Source organism: Hydractinia symbiolongicarpus, chromosome 1 (genome assembly GCF_029227915.1).
Source record: "Hydractinia symbiolongicarpus strain clone_291-10 chromosome 1, HSymV2.1, whole genome shotgun sequence".
Taxonomy (NCBI): domain Eukaryota; kingdom Metazoa; phylum Cnidaria; class Hydrozoa; order Anthoathecata; family Hydractiniidae; genus Hydractinia; species Hydractinia symbiolongicarpus.
In genome coordinates this window covers 4,045,119-4,065,718 of record NC_079875.1, presented here as the reverse complement: position 1 = coordinate 4,065,718, position 20,600 = coordinate 4,045,119, and the positions used below count along the sequence as shown (strand labels likewise).

Sequence of the window (20,600 nt, the reverse complement as noted above, 5' to 3'; positions counted from 1 at the left end):
AATATATATATTATATAACTTACCCAGCATGCCCTATTATTGGAACAATCTTTAAACTCTGTACAAACTGTTCACCACTCTTTTTGCGTGCAATGCACACTCCCTCCCATGTCTAAATAAAGTCGTGAAAAAATGACGGTAAAAGAAAAATACAATTCAACGCTGTTTAAAAGCTACTTGCGGAATTTTTAAAATATTCGTACGAAACTCTCACTAAAGAAAAACAATCAAAAAAAGCAAAAGCACTCCTTCTGGGTCAAAAGTGATGTAAATGGTCACCACATGACGTGCAGAATTTACACAAACTATCATACTTCATTGAAGAGTTACAAGACAACAAGTCTAGCATATGATTAATTTATCAAACCTTTTACTTCTCCTCTACTACCATTTTTTGTTTGAGTAAACATAATGTTTTTTCAAAGAAAAATTTGAATACTTTTTTGTTACAATACAGAAATTAAATATATAGTATAATAATAACAACTTAAAAGAACCAACAGAAGAAAATAATAAAAAAACCAACTTCTCGAGAAAATCCTCTTTTTTGTATTTTTTTGTTTCAGTTATAAAAACTTTATTTTGTATTATTAATGAGTGGCAAAGAGAGAGAGAGAGGAGAGGGAGAGACGTGGTGGGTGATATTGTGTGGTGTGAAAAAAAAGATTAAAAACAGACAGAAGTTAATTTCAACATGGTCTAGTTTTTTGACACACATTTTGATAGCAATTAACATAAGTATTCAGGCTATGTTCTTTAGACGTTTTCATTGAACTGATCTTCACAGTAAACTTTCAAAAATCCTCCCTACAAATCATAAGTAAATAATGTACACTTCCCATTTCAACGAAAATGAAATTGATATAGCTTACTTTGCCTTTACTCAAGAGTTTTGATATGTTTTCATGAGAATCCTAAAAAAAATATTAGAAATAGTTCATGCCACACTTTTCCACAGCAATTTCTTTATGAGCCAGGCTAGTGTGCTGCATACAGAGAATTAGGTTAGTGCGCTCATTAGTATTAAGAAGTCTGTTAATCAGAAACTTACTGAGAATCAGGCTAGTGTTAAACTTTTAAGAAGTCTGTTTATAAACAACTCAGTGAAAATCAGGCTAGGAAGATTATCAGCAACTTACTAACACAGGCTAGGGATATAGCATTTAATGAAGACTGAGAATCAGGCTACCAGTGTAACAAAAAGGGATATAATTCATCAGGAGCTTACTGGAAATCAACCTCGCAAAAGTTGGAACTCAACCTACATAAAGCTTAATAAAAGATCCACTCTGGACCAGCTTATACAAACACTGCATTATTACCATTTTTAATCTTAATGACATATGGCAATACATATTAAACTGAAAATATCAAAATTAATTCAGAATGTACATATCTACACATATCTATACACTGGTAGCACACAATGGCTAAATAACAGTTTCCTATTCTTAAAACAATAAACAAGGAATTAAATGTTATTTTTAGACATTAAAAATTATCAGCCACTTAACAATGATTGCACCAAATCAATCTAATTGAACGAAAATGTTTGTTTATAGACTGACAACATAAAAATGGACATAAAACCTTAAATACAATGTTTTCATGTTTTTCGTTCATTTTTTTATTACTAAATTGGCCTATGTGAAGTAGAACTCGTTATTATTATCACCAGTGCATGATTACTCCTATTCTCATGCCGAATGATAAGCAGCACGGATAAATTTATACTTCATCGTCTCTAGCATGACTTGGCCAGGGTTTGAGCACACAACCTTTTGCACTTGAAGCAAAGATTTGTCGTTTTTAGTTAAACTTTTGATAACACGTTTCTGGAATAAGTTTTTCTGTTCTCTTAATGGGATTAAGTTAGAAAGACCGATAAAATAATGGATAGGATCAACCCATCCAGTTTTAATGAAAGCATCAGAAGAGTAGGTTGTTGTAAGCAGTTTCAATATTTTTTTCCAGTTAGGCACATAAACTTAAGCTCTGATTTTAGCTATGGAAGCAATAAAAGCGCAAAATGTCCATAACTAGATAAGAAACAAAGGTGAAGTAAATCTTTTAACATCATCGAAGCAAAGCAGAACGTAATACTGTATAAAAAAATAACTATCAAACCACAGTGTTAGCAATGGTTTTACAACTTACTGGTTTAGGTACTTCACAGTTAGATAAAATATTATTTTTTGAATTTCCAACTACTTCATTCCGCCAGTAGCCAGTAACTTTTTCATAAGCTGGGTTAACATACTAAAATAAAACTTATAAAAATAGTTGTTGCCCTGTGGAAAAATCCATGGGTGTATCTATGGCACATATTTCAGTCATCAGATTTCTTCACCACACAAATCCTGGTTATTGCTATTTCGTACATACGTAACACATAGTACTGTTTAGGCTACCATTTTGAACAGAATACGTCATCCTTAGGGATAATATGCAATAGCATACCTGGAATTCTGTTTTCTCCGGATCTACACATTGTATTTCGATTGCATCGTATGCATGCTCGACAGCACTGAATAAACAGGACGTCGCCCTAAATAATAAGGTGCCACAGTTGCATCAAATTTAAAAATTGTAACATAATGGTTTGAAATCCATTGTTGCCTCACCATTTTTGGCTTAATGATGATGGCCGAAAGCACAATATTGAAGATAAAATGTAAGACAAGTTGTAAGATAATAAAATGTAAGGTTTTTTTACTACTAAAACGGTAAATAATTAAGACACAAATATTGAAAAATGGCAACATATTAGCTGCTTTAACGATAGTGACAATTAAGGCTCTCCTATTTATACTGAAATTTCTTATTTATATTGGAATTAGCATAAAATTATACAGGAAAAGAAATTAAGTAATATTAACTTTGTTTGAAAATAATAATTTAAATGATTTTTTTTAAAATGCCACAATTATACAGTTGTTATAATAATTATATTAATCAATTAAAAAAATTATTTCACTATATTTTCTTAAGTATTGGAGAATGTGGGTGTCAAATTTAACAACTATAACCAACAAGTTTATTTATCTACCATTGTTACTATAAGGTTTAATTATTAATCTTTATACTGTTATAAATTTTGTAACAACAATTCTAAACTAACGCACCTTAATTTACATTGTGAAGATACCTCTCCAGTATCTAACATTATTAATTCATTAAGACATGTTGTAGTGTTATGATCTTCCACAAATCTCTAAAAAACAACAAACACTGATTTGATATGAACATGTGTGGCCACTATAGCACTAAATGCACAAAATAAGGCTATCTATATTTTAAAAGTTATCATCATCAAGCAAAAATGAAAACAACTGAATGTGTGAAAACAATTTTTGATGCATCCCTGAACTGCAACGCAGGGAAAAATAAAGTAAAAAACTCAATTTTTTTGGATAGTATTTTTGCATCTACTGCAAAATAACAATGAACAAAGTTGAAATATAAATAGCCTTAAGAATTCAATCGGCTAAACCAACGAATCTGTACAACAGTGTCTATTTTATAAATGAAAATTTAAAAGTAGTAAATCAACCAGTTAATCAGTCAAGGTATTTTTTACCCTTACCCTGTTGAAGCCACATTTTAGAAGGGAAACTATGGATATATCTTCTTGCTCATTTCTAAGAAGAAAAATGCAAAATGTTTGCAAAAGTATGTTAATAAGGGGTAAAATCTCTTATAATAATACAAAGATCTGTAACGGCCAAGGTGGATAATATTCTTGATCGACGTTTCACCTTCTACACAATAGAGGCTATGGGTAAACAAATTTTTTAAAAAAAACACTTTTTTACATTTGTTAGTCTTTGCTGACGTCAACAAAATTTTTGAACACTAATATCTACTTAACAATTCGTTGAAAGTACATGATCCTACACATTTTCTTGATCAGTGTTTCAGACTCTACATTGCAGAGTGTAGGAAATTTGTTTACCTATTGCCAGTGTATTGTGTAGATTTCAAACTCCTAAAAACACTTTTTGTATATGCACTGCTGACATTATCAAAACTTCTAAAACATACTATACATATATATATATATTTTTTTATTGTTTTTCTGCCCAAGCGGATTTTTCCACTAGTTGGAAAGTAATATTAATTTAGTTTATTTTGCCAAAATGAAGCAAACGCTTGTGCAAACAATTAAAAATACGATGTAGTAAAAGTTAACATGCAAAGTTTTTAGATGGCATAAATGATTAAAATCTTAGAGGAGACAAAAGATATTTAAATACATTAAAATTAAAGTAAATAAACTTTGAATTTTATGTTGTCATTTATTAATTTAAAAAAAAATCCAATTGCAATCTTAAGGGGTATGTCAACATTTGCTATAATAAAAAGATCTTATATAGCATTAAGGATCCCTATCTATTTTTTTATTAAAAAACTTCAAAAGAGTAGAGCAAAAAATCACACAAAGAATATTTTTCAAATTTAAATCTAGACAAAATTTCTTACTGGGTATTTTTGGAAAAATTTTTAAGAAACACATTACCCTGAAAATTTTTGTATTATAACGTAATGCTAATTCTTTATGATAAACAACACAACAATTTGAAAGAAGAAAAATGAGTGATGATATAAATTTCAAAACAAGCGTAATGTAAGGTCAACTTGAAATAATTACAGGATGTTATTAGGTGTTAAGACAAAAACAATAAAAAAATTTAACTAGGGAAGGGAAACGTCAACTCTTAATATATTTTCTATTTACCAACAAAATAAACGAGCTAGACAGTTGAGCTAATGAAGCAATAAACTGGCACAATTCCAAGAGCTGTACCAATGACCTTCGATTTTTCAGCGGAAGTCATTATTGTTAAAAACACTTTATTATTGCGTTTGGGTGTTTATACAGGTTAAACAGTTCAGTGTTTGAAACACTATAATTCATGCAAGCCAAACAATCCAAGCATTTCACAGAAAACACATAATCAAGAGAAATCTTGCATTTAAATTTTCTTCATTTTCAAACATCTTACATAACATTACTATGTGGAATATGAAACAGGATTTATTGTTGGTAATAGATGATTAAAAGTTGTCCTTCTAATTACTGACAGGAAGGATGAACTGATTATGAGACAACCAACTTAAGATTATCACTCACTCACAGAATTGCATTAAGGAGAGCAAAAAAGAATAAAAAAGAACACGTAAATTTTACATACTTTTTTGTCACACCAACAATAACAGTATTAACATTGGGTCTAGTTGATCTAATGTTTCTATAAAAAAAGAAATCAAACAAACATATACAAAAAACAATTTAAAACATGTAATTTAACAGCTTAAAATTTCCTCAATATTATAATGGCAATATATAAAGAAGGAATTATTAATTTGCAACTTTAATCTGCATTGTGTATGGGCAGATATTGTCTGCAAATTAAAACTGATGATCACTGTGAGATTGCAGTTTTGTATTTTACAAACATGTTGATATTGCAGATACCAAATCACAATCTTTTAATTCAATTATTTTAAGTTCTCATACTATATTATTTGTGACTCAGCATATAGCGATTTCAGAGTTTATACGCTTAAGAACATGCTTACCGACACAGAGTTTCGCCATCAAAATACACATTTGAACGCAAATCAATTATAACAAGCTAAAAGAAATAGGTGAAAAACTGATAAAGAATGAGCCCCTGAAAGAATAAAGCCATTTAATGCAAAAGTAACCTAATTTCTGTTTGTAATTATTATAAGAATTTAAATTTAATTAACTAAAAATTTAAAAGTAAATTGAAGCTAAACTTTAGGTAAAATAGTTGTTTTACTTCAGGTAATTTCTTTAGGTAATAATCCATAGCCGTCTCTGTAGTATACTGCAACTTGTATTTATAACCTCCTCGTTTGGCACCAGATATAAAAGCATCTGATTGACCATCGTCTGAACCAAATATTAGTAAAACCTATTCAAAAAAAAGGTGAGTATAACAAGATATATTATTTTTCTGATACATTTAATTACATTAAAAAATTTTTGAATCTGAATTTAAGTTCAACTTTAAGTTCACGTTTGTTAATGGATTTCTTAATGACAAAGATAACAACTTAACTTTCATAAAAAATGTGTTTAATAAGAAAAAAAATCAATACAACCTATGTCTCATTATACAATATTTCTAATCTTTGGTGTATTGATTTATGTTTTTATATATCAATTTACTTTCTTACCAATTGCACAGGTATAAAAGCTTTCAAATTCTAACTTTTAAAAAATGCAGGCATAATTGTAAAAATAGCACATTACCTCCATAGGATGCTTGTATACTTTCATTGGTCCAAGCTGCAGTTCAGACTTGCTGGCCTAAAATAAAATAAAATTTGTGCTAATCAGATATCCCTGTCCAACTTTCACTTAATCTTGGACATAACATTAACTGTGAAAAATATTCATGACCGTCATGAGATTATCACATATACTGTTACTGCTGTCCACAACATCTGATTTTGTTAATTTGGTTTGTTGTTTCCTGACTCGCTTTCTTGCAGCATATGTTGGTTGGCAGATTATGTCTTATCTAGTCTTATCTCCTTGTGACCCTCATTTTACTGATTTCCGCTGGCTTCAACAGATCAGAACACCTAATTCCAATAATCTTACTTTTCTTATCTAACAGATCATCAACATCCTTACTAACTTGAAACATGCCAGGATAAATGCACATGGTAGTGATATATATAAACAAATATGGTAGCCACTTAAAGTGTACAGTCGTGACATACTCTGTTGTTTTGATTATTTATTTGTTTATCTGTATGTTTGCATCATTTTTATTTAGCTATACTTGTACTTACAATTTGGGTTGTAGTGTACTCGTATTTGGGTCAGGAATTGGTGAAAAAAAAAATCTAAAATTTTTGTCGTCTTTTTAAGGATGAACCAGACTTCTAAAATAATACTGATAATTACTCTATAGTTATTTGCTGACTGTTCTTGCGACCGAGATAACTGGAGACTAGCTATCAAACAAAACATACATGGTTTTTGCTATCTTTAATTTATCCAACACATTTTTTAGAGAATAAAAAAAATTTCAAGTCATAAGCCTATTGTGAAGATATATGCATACCCTAATATTTTCAAACACAACATTGGTATTGTTGTCATTAGCCACATTGCCATTAGCAACCAAACCAGACGGATTTGTCTTTCCTCTGCTTATGCTGCGAAAACTAGGAACTCCACCCCAGCAACAAAAAAGTTTTTCACACTTCATCATGGCATTGGTCTCTATTCTATATCATTTGTTTTCATTTTTGCCTTAATCAAATGTTAGTTGAAGTATAAAAATTAATGGCTAGATGTTACTAGTAGCCTTTTAACCGAAACATATTTTCCTCAGAGAATCACACGCAAACTGTACTATGCCCTCTAATAACAAACTCCATTTTAAATGAATAAATAAATAAATTAAAAAGTTGAAGAACAACAAAGCAGGTGTTTGATCAAGACAGATTTTGAACTATTGAATTGATGTGTTAGTTGTGTTTTCAGCAATCATAACAACCCAGAACTTTTTTATATTATTATTACTATATTTTCATACTATTATTACTACGTTTGACATTTTCAAAGTAAAAAAATAAATTAACTAAAAGAAAGACTTGTTTACAAATTTTACACACACAATGTGAACAAATTTTTTTTACTGCACAATTTTAATGCTTGTACTTATTTACTGATGAGAAAACACATGTATTATAAATTTCAAAATATAGAAAAAAAGGAGAATGACATAAAAGAACAAAAAAAAACCTTTTTAAATGTATACATAAAACATTTTTAAGTGTTATATTTAATATTTTTTCACCTTTGAAAATATCACAAGCAAATAGCAGAAGAAAAACATGAGAGTAGAAATTTACAAATACACAAGTGTAAACCATGCTATATATATCAAAAACGATCTCAAAAATCATAAAAGTATATCAAGTATCTTAAAGGATTCAATAAGCAGCACATTGTTATGAAATTACCAACATGATATCATTCTTTTAACAAAGCATTACACCACACAATATTGTAAATTTAGTTTAGAAGAGTTGAGAATATCATTGTGCTTGAGAAAAAAACTTCACTCATACACATTATGTACTCCTCACATTTAAATTAATGTCTTTTCAAATCAACACAGTTAATTTTCCTAACAATGTCCATTTTAATGATTGTATCTAAGCAACAGGAAGAATTTAACAAGCCTGGTTTCTCTCTTACAACAAACAATATGAAAGTGCATATGTTAGGGAATGATTCAGGAGGCTTTAAAAGTAGCATTATTTATTCAGCTGTTTTAATGTTAAGCAAAAAAGAAATCGAAACTACAAACCACTATAGAAATATAAAATAAAAAAACTGAAGAAAAAACACAACCTAGTTAGCTTAGAATTCAATTGTTATATAAAAAAAAAAACTTTGACATATCAAACAATAAAAATAAAAGACAAGTTTTGTCAATGTAGAATAAAATATGCAGTTCTTATGAGCATGTAGAAACCAGGTGTGGATATGCAGCTCTAATAACTTTTAATTAATTAAGAACAAGAAAATCTACTTAGTCATTAAAATAAAATTTTTCATCTACAAAATCCAACATTTCTCTCCCTCTTAGCTGTATCTCCTCTCTTATGCAAAAATTTACAATCCTTGTGTGGTCTGAACATCCTGTGTTGGATGTTCTTTTCTAAACAAACCACAACTCAGCTGGACACTTTTGATCCAATAAAAGTTTAATTAACATCTTTTTACTTAAACATCAATGCTAATTATTTTCTGTAATAAAAGAATGACCAAGGAAGCTTTATTATGCAGATCACTACTAACAACCTGCTTAAGGATACAAAGTACGCCATTTCAGTCTCATTTATTTCAAAAGAATATAGTGAATTAATTCCCTACCTTACGTACCATATTTAATTGTTTCATTGTATATTAACATCTTATAAGCTTTTGTGAAACAATTCAGTGACAAATATTCATACTCCTCCAGACATATGCGGGGTGATAATCCATGTTTAATAAACTTTAAAGATATTATAATAATTGAACTACAACAAATCAGATATGGCCTTAAAAGGAGTTCTTTTCATTTACTATGCGGTAGGTAAAAGTAACCAGTGCAGTACTCTTTCTATAAAACCTTTGTGCATAGTCTGTGGCTATAAAATCTATGACCTATACTACTATATTTTAGTTTGTAGTATTTAAAAGGTGCTTTAACACAAAGTAATTCATATCCAAATTTTCTCTACTTTTTTAAAATAATATAAAAAAAATCAAAGCATTCTACATGCTTTGCTAATTTTGCTTGTTAATTCATTATTTAAAATCTTTCATTTAGATCGGGCAAATATCTATCATTAGGCATTATGCTGCATCACTTAAAATTTATGATGTGTGTTGTTCTAATAAACACCAAGAAATAATAACATACTGATAAAACAGAGTTTATCTTTCAAAACAAGTGTAAATGACTTTAAAATTGTCTGTAAATTCAAATTTAGAATGAATAGATAAAATTAATAACAAGATTTATGGCTGATAAATAAATAAACTGATATTCTTCCTGAACTTTAACACACCTATTATTTATCTCCGTAAAAATAAATGTTTCAATGCTGTTACAAGGTGTACCTTTCACAGAATATTGGATTGCATAAATTCGGTGCTACTCTTGACTGGCAATCGCTTTAAAAAAACACTTTTACAATCCCTAACAGACTTGTCATAAGATCGATTGATTGTATTTTGTAAAGTGCATAAAACTATTTGTGTTAAACCAATACACAATTATATTACAAAATACTCATGTTTGTAGTACACAATTATAAATGCTCTCTATGAATTTGAATTTGTAAAAGCATAAATATCACTCTTTCATAAAACCAAAATGTTCCTCACGTAGAAACCAACACACTCAAACTGAGCTTAGTTGTGCATTACTCAACAGGAGAATAAGTTATTACAAGTTCAGCTCTATTTATTAAAAAAAAGCCAAGGTTTTTTGAAAAGTAGTAAGAAATAATTCCAATATATCATTGGGATAAAATTTTGAGTTGATAAAAAAAATTATACAAGTCAAATCAGTTTTAATTTTTTATTTTTTACTCTAAATCAAAAAAGAACGTATATCTAAGTGTTATTCTGATATTCTCAAAGTATATTTCATCATGTCAAATGTTAGCAAATTACATAGTTTCTCTTTGTGTAATATGACATACCTTATAGGGTAAATGCTCTCTCATTTCTTACGCAAATCACTAAACTCTAATTCAAAGTACAGATGATAAATAAAAGATAGCAAGCTACTTGAAAATATCACTTTACCGTGTGATCTCTTCAACTCCTTTTGTCATGTTTACATTTCTGTCAAAGAAAACATAAGAAAACAAAGCTCACTAATTCTATTATTAAGAAGTTGATATTAAACATGGAGTTTTGCTAGTTTTATGTTTTTTACTAAAATCATGACGCAGTGACATCCTGAGACACTCCACTCAGTGTAAGCCTTCCTGCTTTATAAACAACTTTCTGATGTACAAATGTTGATAAAAAAGATTTTTGTCAAATGTGAACAATACATTAATCATTTACAACAAGATGTTTGTAGATTGAAATGTAAACAAGATAAATAAGCAAAGCAAACATGGTTAAAAGTTTTGACGTCATCACAGTTGATCATCACAGAAAGCATAATTTAATGTTTTTCAGTTTTATTAAGAGGGCAGACATAAACATTTTCAAAAAAGTCCTTATGCAAAACCTTTTCTCTTTAAATTTTATGCTTCTTGTTTTTTTGGTTTGGTTTTTTGGTTAAATTTAATGATAAAAACATTTATACACTTTTCCCTGTGTTTGGAAACACAAATCAAATATGTCTTAACTGCATTAAAATTGATGAGTTTAGATCTGTTTGACACTAAGAAAGTTAATAATTGTATGACTTGCCTTCCTTATAATTCCCTTATTTTAAATGATTCCAGCTACTTCAGTACAAGTTTAAAGGGTAATGTTATTTTATGTACAAAAACAAATAGAAACACTTGTGGTATAAAGAAATTTACATGTTGTAAAAGCTCCAAGTCTCATCCTGCAAGCTAGGTTTGAAACCTGTTTTTAAGTTTTTCTGATACAAAACAGTAAGTTCCAGCCTCATCCTGTAAGCTAGTACGAGAACCTGTTATTATGTTTCTGATATAAAACAGTAAGTTCCAGCCTCATCCGGTAAGCTAGTTTAAGAATCTGTTACTATGTTTCTGATAAAAAATAGTATGTTCAACGGTATGTTTAAGAATTATCCTGCAATCTAGTTCTTGAACCTGTTATTATGTTACTGATACAAAACAGTGTGTTCAAGCCTCATTCTGCAAGCTGGTTTTGGAACCTGTTATAACGTTTCTGATACAAAACAGTATGTGCAAGCCTCATCCTGCAAGTTAGTTCTAGAACTTGTTATTATGTTTTGAAAGAAAAAATTCACAAATTTTTTCAAACAAAGCTCTTCAATGTTTTGGTTGATTGCTTGCCTAGGATGATACAGATTGGTTAATATCCTATCCTATCTGGTCTCCTGAGAGAAGTCTGGTGGCTCTGGTTATTGAACACAGAGATCATCCACTTTAAATCCTATGATATAACAGTGCAACACATAGAAATGCTGAATTTGTAACAAATGTCAACAAATTTTTAATTAATGACTTAGCTATTATCTTTTTTCTTAAAATTAAATGTCTTTGAATGTGTAAGAGTGGTTGCTCGCCCTTATTGTTAGCCCTTATGTTCCCTGGAATGAAAGTTGGAGTGTTTACTTAAAACTTAGTTGCAACAGCACAGGATTTTAAACATTGTGCATTGTGAAACCTTGTGTATATTTTGCGATTTTTTGATTGCTTTAGGCATCTTATAAGAATAAATGTTATACTCAAGAAAACTGATTATAATCAAATGATGCTTAAAACATATTCTGAACAAAGAGTCTTTTTTTATTGATTTGTTTATTTGCAGCAGTAATTTAATTAACCTAAATGTGCAAAATGTACAAAACATAAGGTGGCATTTATGTTCTGCCATTACTGATTACATTAGCAGCCAATTAAAAAGTTGTAAAAGATAAATTTATATTATTTAGAAACTGACATCTCTAATTTTGTTCTACAAACTGCTACTGCTATCACAGACATAACTTTTCAACTCTATGACCAAAAAAAAAAAATTTTTGGTGGTTTTCAGTTATCACAATTTGATGTCAAACAGAGACTTAGTATTACTTACTTATTTACCTATTTATTCAGGCATATGGCTAAATATAGTAACAAATATATATAAACGTGCAAAGTATGCAATTTCTTTGGTTGGTTTGGGTAATCACAAATAATAGCTGTGTTTGATGTAAAAAAGAACAGATCTAAACTACTCAAGTTATTAAGCCAATACAGCAACCACAAAAAAGTTTGAAAAAGCTTTTTTAAAAAAAGATCATGGACGGGATCCAAAAATAAAACAAAATTTACTAAATAATTTTTATTTTGTTTTTTATTACATTACTTAATCTTTACTGCATTTCATTACATACCATACCAATGAAAAAGATTTTCCACTTTTGTTATCATTTCAAAAAAACAATGATGTATTTCATTACTAGTTTAGTAAAAAAATAAAAAAAAAGGGTTCAAAATGAAGTTCATAATATAATGTTAAAAAAGCTTAGAAAAAATAATTATAATTAAAAAAAAAGAGAAAGAGAAATGAACAGAAGCCACATAAAAATGAATCAAATAAAAGGTTATATAATAAATAAAACGTGAAATAGTTGAGTCATGAGTCAGTAGAAAAGCAAAACAAATCTGAAAAAAGTTATACACTCTTTGACAATCAAGATTTTTATTATAGTCACTACAAAATTTGCATTCATTCATTTAATTTTGAATGCGTGATGCCCAAGAACCAACACAGGGCTGAAATATTTGGACTAACAGAAGAATTTAAAAAAATTATTGTAAACTATTGTAAAGATTTAAAAAAATCCTAATTTTAATAAAGGCTCTATTTTAGGGAACAAGTTAACTAGCATGAAAAAGCTACTTCACAATTTATTTTGTGTGCACAAAAACTGATTGAAAGAAGTTCAAATACCACATGTAATCACAAGCTTAATTATTAACAAAAACTAGTTGAAAAAAAGTGAAAAAATCCAGTTAACAAGAAAAACAGTAAAAAAGATCTGTCTTTAGAATTTTGACATAAGCAATGATCCATTGACACGAAAAAATTTATTTTAAAAATTTGCTTACCCATGGCCTACATTGTCTAGAGCTTGAAACGCTATCAAGAAAATGTATAGAAAAATGTGCTTTTAATGAATGGTTGGAGAAGAATTGGGGTTCAAATTTTTTTAAATGACATCATTAACTGTCTGTTCAAAAACGGGTCCAAGGTGGTCCCTAGTTCCCCATGTAGAAGATAACATTACTGAATTATTATCACATTCACATTTAAGACCAATTTGACAGTCCTGGTTATTGCCCTACTTCAGTACAAAACTAATTAAAAATAAAAAGATGTTTTGGATTTCCAGTACATCTATCGAGACCGTAACGGACGAGCTCAGTTTTTACTCTGCCCTCATAGCTTTGTTTAGGTCTTTTGTCCCGCTGCATCTAGTTTTTAAGGGATGCTGTCTTGTTTAATCTAGGTTAATTAACACCCTTGATAAGGGTTTTTTTAGTAAAAATGTCTGGAACAAATGCACTTTCAAGCAAAAAGGATTCCAAGAAAAGTTACAAATCTCTTGAAAGAGCCTTTACATTCTGGCACTTTTTGTAAGCGCTGTTAAGAATAAAGTTTTGAAGTCCAATTTGCTCTACTACGCTAAAAAATTAAAGATGGTATCCTAAACCTGAAATCGCGTATTAACGCAACTTACTATCAGATCAGCAGATGTTCTCCCAAACATCATACGTATTACCTCAAAGCATGTTTTTCAGGTTTGCACACATTCAGCCGTAAACATTGCATTTTATACTGTTTTCTACTCATTCCTTTTAATGTTTCGTTATTTTCTGTATGCATTTAAACAATGTTTTTATTACATATTATTATAGAGTAGTTTTTATTTCTTATAAATATAATAGTTTTCTCTAGCTAATAAGAAAATCAATGTGTTTAGAAAAGCTAAGTCACTTTTGATTTAAAACTTAGGGGGTAGCTAAAACATAAAAACTCCCATTTTACGATCTAGACATTTTTTTCAGAAATTTTGCAACTTTTTATGCGAACTATAAAAAAACCTGAAAAGTATGTTTAAGGTTACTGTAAAGGATTTTTGCAAAAAAATTCATGACATAAAAAAAAAATTCTCTTTCGAATGACATATTTTATATTCCATGAAAATATTTGGAACATCCCTTTTTTCTGGAAAAAGCCTTTTAGAGGTGTTATATCCTTCACACCTTCAACAAAATATGTGCAAAATGAATTGAGCATATTTTTTGTGAACATTATGCACGATATGGAACTCCCGTATAAAAATATGCATAATAATATTTTTTAGATAGTTTACTTTCACCATCAATATCTATATTATAATACCCGTATACGTCTGTCTGTCACGCAAAATGGTAGCTTAGCTGCGCAAGTAGCGAGACGAACGTGATGCTGTATAAAAAGGACGGGCGAACCCGTGGATTTTTCCACCGTCTAACAACTAGTATATATATAAATGTTGTCGTATGGATATGAGCTTTCTCTTGTAACCCTGACTTCTGTCTGTTAATAATTCTGAACGTGTGCACGCATATTCAGCATAAGGAAAAAGTTCACACTTTCTGCATACTCAGAACACCTACGGAAATCTTTAAAAACAAATATCTTGTTAGTAAATTTTCGCATACATGCCTTTACGTTTGTGGTCTCTTTTTCCAAAAGCTTCCTATTGGCTCATTGAAATTTAATGGAAAGCTGCATAAATTATGCACAAAAGGTTCCCGGATTTTTTTGTAAAAACTACTGATTAGCGAATTATGACGACAGAAAGAAAACAATATGCATTTTTTTGAATGATTATATATAATTACAAATAATTTCATAACGACGTTGTTAGAAAAAAAAACACGGGAACCTTTTTAAATTTAATTTATGCTGAATATAATGGTGCAAAAACGAGAAGTCTGCGACCACACGGTCGGAAAAAGAAGCCAAGCCGTGTTTATTTCGTTATATTTTCTTCTTGGAAAATTAACATCTCACGAAGATGAACTTCAAAAAAGTCTTTCATCAAGCATTCAGAAACAAAAAAAAAATAAAAAAATAAAAAAAAATATAAAAGTATTGATAAATTATATGGGTTTTTCTGAGACTACTCATAAAGTGATTTTTTTCCTTTACAGTAACCTTAATAACTTTTATTTGGCTTTTAGAAAATTCAAACAAAATGCAAAAATTTACTCTAGAACGAAAGTAATTAAATTTCGACCAGAGTGTGGTATTTTGAACAAATTTTGATGACGTTATATATAGAAGAAGTGCTGACATAAGAAAAAATTTATATCTGCCATTTTATTTCTTTTGGGACATGCTATAAGTGTGCTAAGTTTGATTCAATTTGGAAAAGCCTATAAAAAGTTATTAAGGGGGGAGGGAGCGGAGTTCCCCATGTCATGATATGTTCGGAAATTCCTGGACCAAATAGGGTTAATATAAAATGAGAATACTAGAAATTTGTTGCTATACAAAATGTGTAAAAACATAAGTTGCAGATGAAAGTAGTGGGATTGCTAAAATGTTTTTTTATGTTGGCTAAATTTTGCCAAGGTCACCTTAATTAGTTGTTCTATGGGTGAAGTCGATATCAGGTCAGGCAGCGAAATAAAAATAATATTATCGGGAATGTATGGTGGGAACAATAACAACAAAAAATAATAAAAAATGACAACGGAGGAGGGTGTTATGACAACCATTATTTTCTATGTGCTTTTGCATAACGCACGCAAGTTCTATTTTTTAGTTGCGAAGGAAAAATAATATTAATTTGTCTCACTAAAAAATGTAAATAGTTCTTAATAAAAATACTTGCATGCTCAAAAACTTATTTTTGAAAGTTATGCAGCAAGAATTTTTCTTGTGTTGTTTTGAAAGCTAAACAGGAAGAATTATTCTTATGCTGTTTTGAAAGTTGTACAGAATAAACTTGTATTGTTTTAAAAGTTATACTTGCGCTGTCTCGAAATTTATACAACGAGTTATTCTTCTCTCACTTAAATTAATAAAACAATTTTAGTGTTCTTTAAATGTTTTTTGCGCAGTTTTATAGAAAAATCTAAATTTAAATGCAAATTCTTTTTACGGACTATGGTTTAGTTGATAATTATTAAGTCTTTTGAAGCGTTAAAATTATTTATTTAAAATTCATAACAGAGGAGGGCTTACAACAATAATAATCTGTCTTTTTTTCACTTGTATTATAACTATTTTAGCAAAAATAGCTAATTTTTGTTATAAATCATATAAAAATTTAACTTCTGTTTAACCACGTAACTATTTATGTATTTATAAAATTAGCGCATCGCGCATTTTAGTATTATGGCAACAAATCTACTTCAGGTGGCCTTAAGTAAAATTATTTATTCACCTTATTTAGTATAATTGTAGATTGACATTCAACCAACAAAAAATAACATCATTGATTATTATCTATGCTCTACTTTCACGAGATGGAATGAGAAAATGTTTGTTTTTTACATTTTTTTTGCTTAAAATTTTTTTGCTTGATATTATTATTTTTTTGTTTTCGTGAAAATTAGGGTAGAACAACTAATTAAGTTGGATATGAGTTTTATACAAAATTGCCACATTGTTTCAATACGTGCAGAACTTGTTAATAACACACCATGACAGAGCTTATGCAAGCAAAATATATATAGCACATAAATTTAGGCATGTCGAGAGGCATGCGTGTCCAATCCAACATGAAAAATTATTTTTTATAAACTTTCTTATTTCTTGAGATATTTAAGATTTAGATATTTAAAATATTGGAACTTGTGATGTCATATATTATAATGACTGAAGGAAAAACTGACATTACATTTCTACCTGTAATTAAAGATAATTATTAAAGATCCAAATATTGGCTTATGTCTAGATGGAAATCTTTGAAGCTAAAATCTTAAAAACGAAGTTATATATAAGATTTCTAAAAAAAATCCAAAAGACTTGATTAGTAACTTTTTATCCTCTATAGCATGTAAAAAATCATCAACTGCTTTTAATTAGGCGTGCCATATACGAAACAACTTTTTCTTTTAACATCTTGTCTTTATACAGTGAGGATGAAATAAAAGCAGCTGCGGTTATCTTTTCAAAGCTCGAAATATAAAATAAAACAGGGCATAAAAATGGACAAAACCATGGTTTTAAAACAAAAATATTTTAGAGTTGGTCAGACACTTTTGTGGGGATTTTGACTAGAAAGCGAAATAGACTACCCTAACTTTATAAGCCATCTTTTAAACCATCCATTAAATTTCTGTATAATCTTGGTTTTTGCTATGTTTGTTTTCTTTTGTTTCTAAAAGTCTCGAAATGTTTCAAAACAACTACAATTTATTATAGATATGTCATTTATATTTGTTGTACAAAAATAATCATTAACATGCTTGAAACTTTTTTTGTTAAAAGCAACCAGATATGCAAAAACACAGATTTTAATGTTATACACAAGTTGATCTGTAAAACATAACTCTTTACCAGCAACTAGTCGCTTGTGTATTATCAGCTTCAGGGTTCCTTTAATAGGCACAAACAATCTTGTGTATGTCTATACATTTAATTTTCAGAAACCATGCTGTTTAACTCTTAGAATTATGTTTATTGCAATGGATTTTCTAAGAATGTGAATGCAGGCCTGCAAATTTATCAAGTCCAGGAGAACGATTTATCTTTATGGCTCTTCACACCCTATAGTAACTCTAAAACAATTTTGCAATTCAAGTTTTGGAGAAAACATAACGAACGATAACGACATTTTCAAACTTACCAGAAGCATTCAGCAACATAATGCGAATATAGATCCTAAATACATTTGACTGATACTTCTTTACACACTTTAAGATCAACAGACATTCGAAGTTTAGCTAACAATAGAGAGATGATGTTTTTGTTATTTATCAATGTTAAACTTCTCACAGTTTCAAGTGGCAGCTTTTCTAGGGTTAACGCCGCAGACTAATTTGTCATGTTAATGTGAATTTTGAGGCCTGTAACAGGGATAACTGTTGTAATGTAAAGTTAAAGTTAAGTTATGCCATTTAAGATATGCCATTTTATCAACACCTTTTTACCAAGTAAAGGAAATCTCCAGACAAAAATAATAAATTGACCAAATTCATTCAATGTCATTCACGAAAACAATGACTATCTGAAGCTACCAGCTATTGTTTTTTTCACTATCTTTAAAGATGTTTCCATGAAATTGACAACCTAGTTTGTACACAATTAAAACGATATGGCAAACAAATGAGATTCCAATGGTTACAAAATCCAACAATGTACACATGTGCGCCAGGAAAGCAAGAGCAGAACCACATAGGAAAATATTGTCTAAACCTTAACTTATACATTTTTTAGAAACAAGATATGCAAAGGAAACTGGAAATACTTTTCTTAGTTTTTTTTTCTCTTCTCAAGAATAAGCTGTAGGAATTTCAGTGTAAGTGCCTTTTTTTACTAGATTTCCCTGATCATGGCACTTGTTAAAATTTTCTGGCCCAATGCTAAATCAGAACATTTCTCCACACATAAACTAGTCTACATATATATATACCCAACAATATAAATATATAAAAAAATATGGCATAAACATTTTATCTGAATAAAGATGTCTTGTATGGTAAAAGTTAGGGACCAACCACAAAAAAATTTTGTCACACTTTAAGGATGTTTCTATGAAAGAGGTTGGGGTCAAGCATATGTGACAAAAATTTACATTGTCAGACAAATTAAATGGTAATAAACACTGTTTTACATAAGTTAAACAATCTCCTGCTTATAATGTCCTGATGGTACCACTCTTTGTTAAGGAGAAAAAAATATGTTACAGAGAGATATATTTTACATTAGCTAGCCACACAAATATTGAGGGTTATACCCTGCCTATTATTTCCAGGATTTCCATGGCTTTGGTAGAGAGTCCTAGGGTATTTAATGCTCATTTTGAGCTAGGCAAACCAAATTAGGGTCAGAGCTCTACCAGACAACTGCCTTCAATATCCAACAACCCACACAGTGTAAGAATTTTTTTGTAATGGAAAGGGGTAGGGGGTTTGATCTTCATTAAAAAAATTGTGTAAAGCATAACAAAATTTGTTTCTCGCCGGCCCCTAATACCAGTAATTTAAAAATAATACCTTGTCCATTCCTTTTAGCATTTGATCAGTTTGGGTTTGTTTTCCTTCAGCAGTAACCCAAGCCTGTGTAGTTGTTGTGATTAAAGAATCACCTTTGCCTCCTTGATACCGAGTAATACGAACTTCTGTAGTCAATGATTCCCTATGAGATCCAGGTATGTGACTGACAACTTCTGATATACTCAAAGAAGCTGAACTTAACTTTTTCGAAATACACACAGGTACTCCACTATGGGAATCTTTGGAATCGTCTCTACAGTAAACAACGCCAGTACTTTGAGAGACGTGAATGCTAGGTGCACAGCCCATTTAAGCAAGACATCGAGTCCATGGGCATTAACAGGAATATTTGTTACTGTTTACACGCATATGATTCCTTTGTAGTTTTAGTTTGTTTTAGCAAAGTTAGCTAACAACTTAAAAACTCTGTAGCTGTATCAAAATACCTAAAGCTTTCAAGAAAGTGCAAAACTGTTGTCATACGCTCTTCAACTAAGATAATAAGACGGGATTGATGATGATTTTTCCTTCGTTTCGTATTCAAGAACAAAACCAAACTCAATATCCTTCTTCAATTTGCAAAATAGAATAATGTACAGTTACTGATTCGCACAAATCGAGACAAAACCGTGGCTCCCAAGCCGTGAACTTTTCAACCCATAAACGGAAATGTCTGTGTTTACAATATTTCTCCCATTATTGGAAAGAAATCCACTTCTGCATAAAGGTATCGAAAAAATAATCTCTTGTAAACAACACTGGAATGTTAGAAAAAATCCAACTAAATCTGAGTAATTGTCACGGAGGGCAAACAGGAAATTTAGAAACGAGGAAATAATAAATAGTAGCTAAATTTTATGAGAAATACTCAGTAAAAATTTAAGCATCGTCAACCTGCTTCCCTAAAATCTCACCGTTTGCTTTTTTAGAAAAATACATTGCGACTGGCAGCTTAGGGGGGGGGGACTTAACACCGATTTTAAAATTATATTTGTAAATTCTGTTTACTTTATTTCTCATTTAAACTAAATCTAGCTTTTTGAGGCTTAGTAAAAAAATAATCACTTGAAATAACTTTTACCTAATTATATTGACCGGAAGGGCAGCAACGTAACAGTAATGAGGCAGTTAGCTGCCATTTTGAAATCAGGCACTACCCCCGT

General features: G+C 29.9%; 1 protein-coding gene across 6 annotated transcripts in view; it reads right to left on the bottom strand.

Annotated features, from left to right (window-relative positions):
• LOC130631298 (high affinity cAMP-specific and IBMX-insensitive 3',5'-cyclic phosphodiesterase 8B-like) overlaps positions 1–20,363 on the bottom strand; it is a 30,076-nt gene extending 9,713 nt beyond the window's left edge. Inside the window, exons 1-11 of one of the 6 annotated variants that reach the window (XM_057444385.1) lie at positions 19,438–20,363; positions 6,287–6,343; positions 5,811–5,945; positions 5,584–5,639; positions 5,196–5,252; positions 3,587–3,641; positions 3,126–3,214; positions 2,461–2,548; positions 2,158–2,259; positions 873–914; positions 24–112 (exon numbers count right to left, since the gene is read on the bottom strand). In XM_057444385.1, coding sequence (XP_057300368.1) covers positions 24–112; positions 873–914; positions 2,158–2,259; positions 2,461–2,548; positions 3,126–3,214; positions 3,587–3,641; positions 5,196–5,252; positions 5,584–5,639; positions 5,811–5,945; positions 6,287–6,343; positions 19,438–19,746 — 1,079 coding nt within the window. In that variant the 5' untranslated portion in view covers positions 19,747–20,363. Of the gene's footprint in view, positions 1–23; positions 113–872; positions 915–2,157; positions 2,260–2,460; positions 2,549–3,125; positions 3,215–3,586; positions 3,642–5,195; positions 5,253–5,583; positions 5,640–5,810; positions 5,946–6,286; positions 6,344–7,109; positions 7,725–8,935; positions 8,963–10,257; positions 10,297–10,363; positions 10,542–18,068; positions 18,093–19,437 lie in introns of those variants that run through there. The other 5 variants (XM_057444389.1, XM_057444390.1, XM_057444388.1 and 2 more) reach the window with 5 other exon arrangements.
• Between the last annotated feature and the right edge of the window lie 237 nt (positions 20,364–20,600).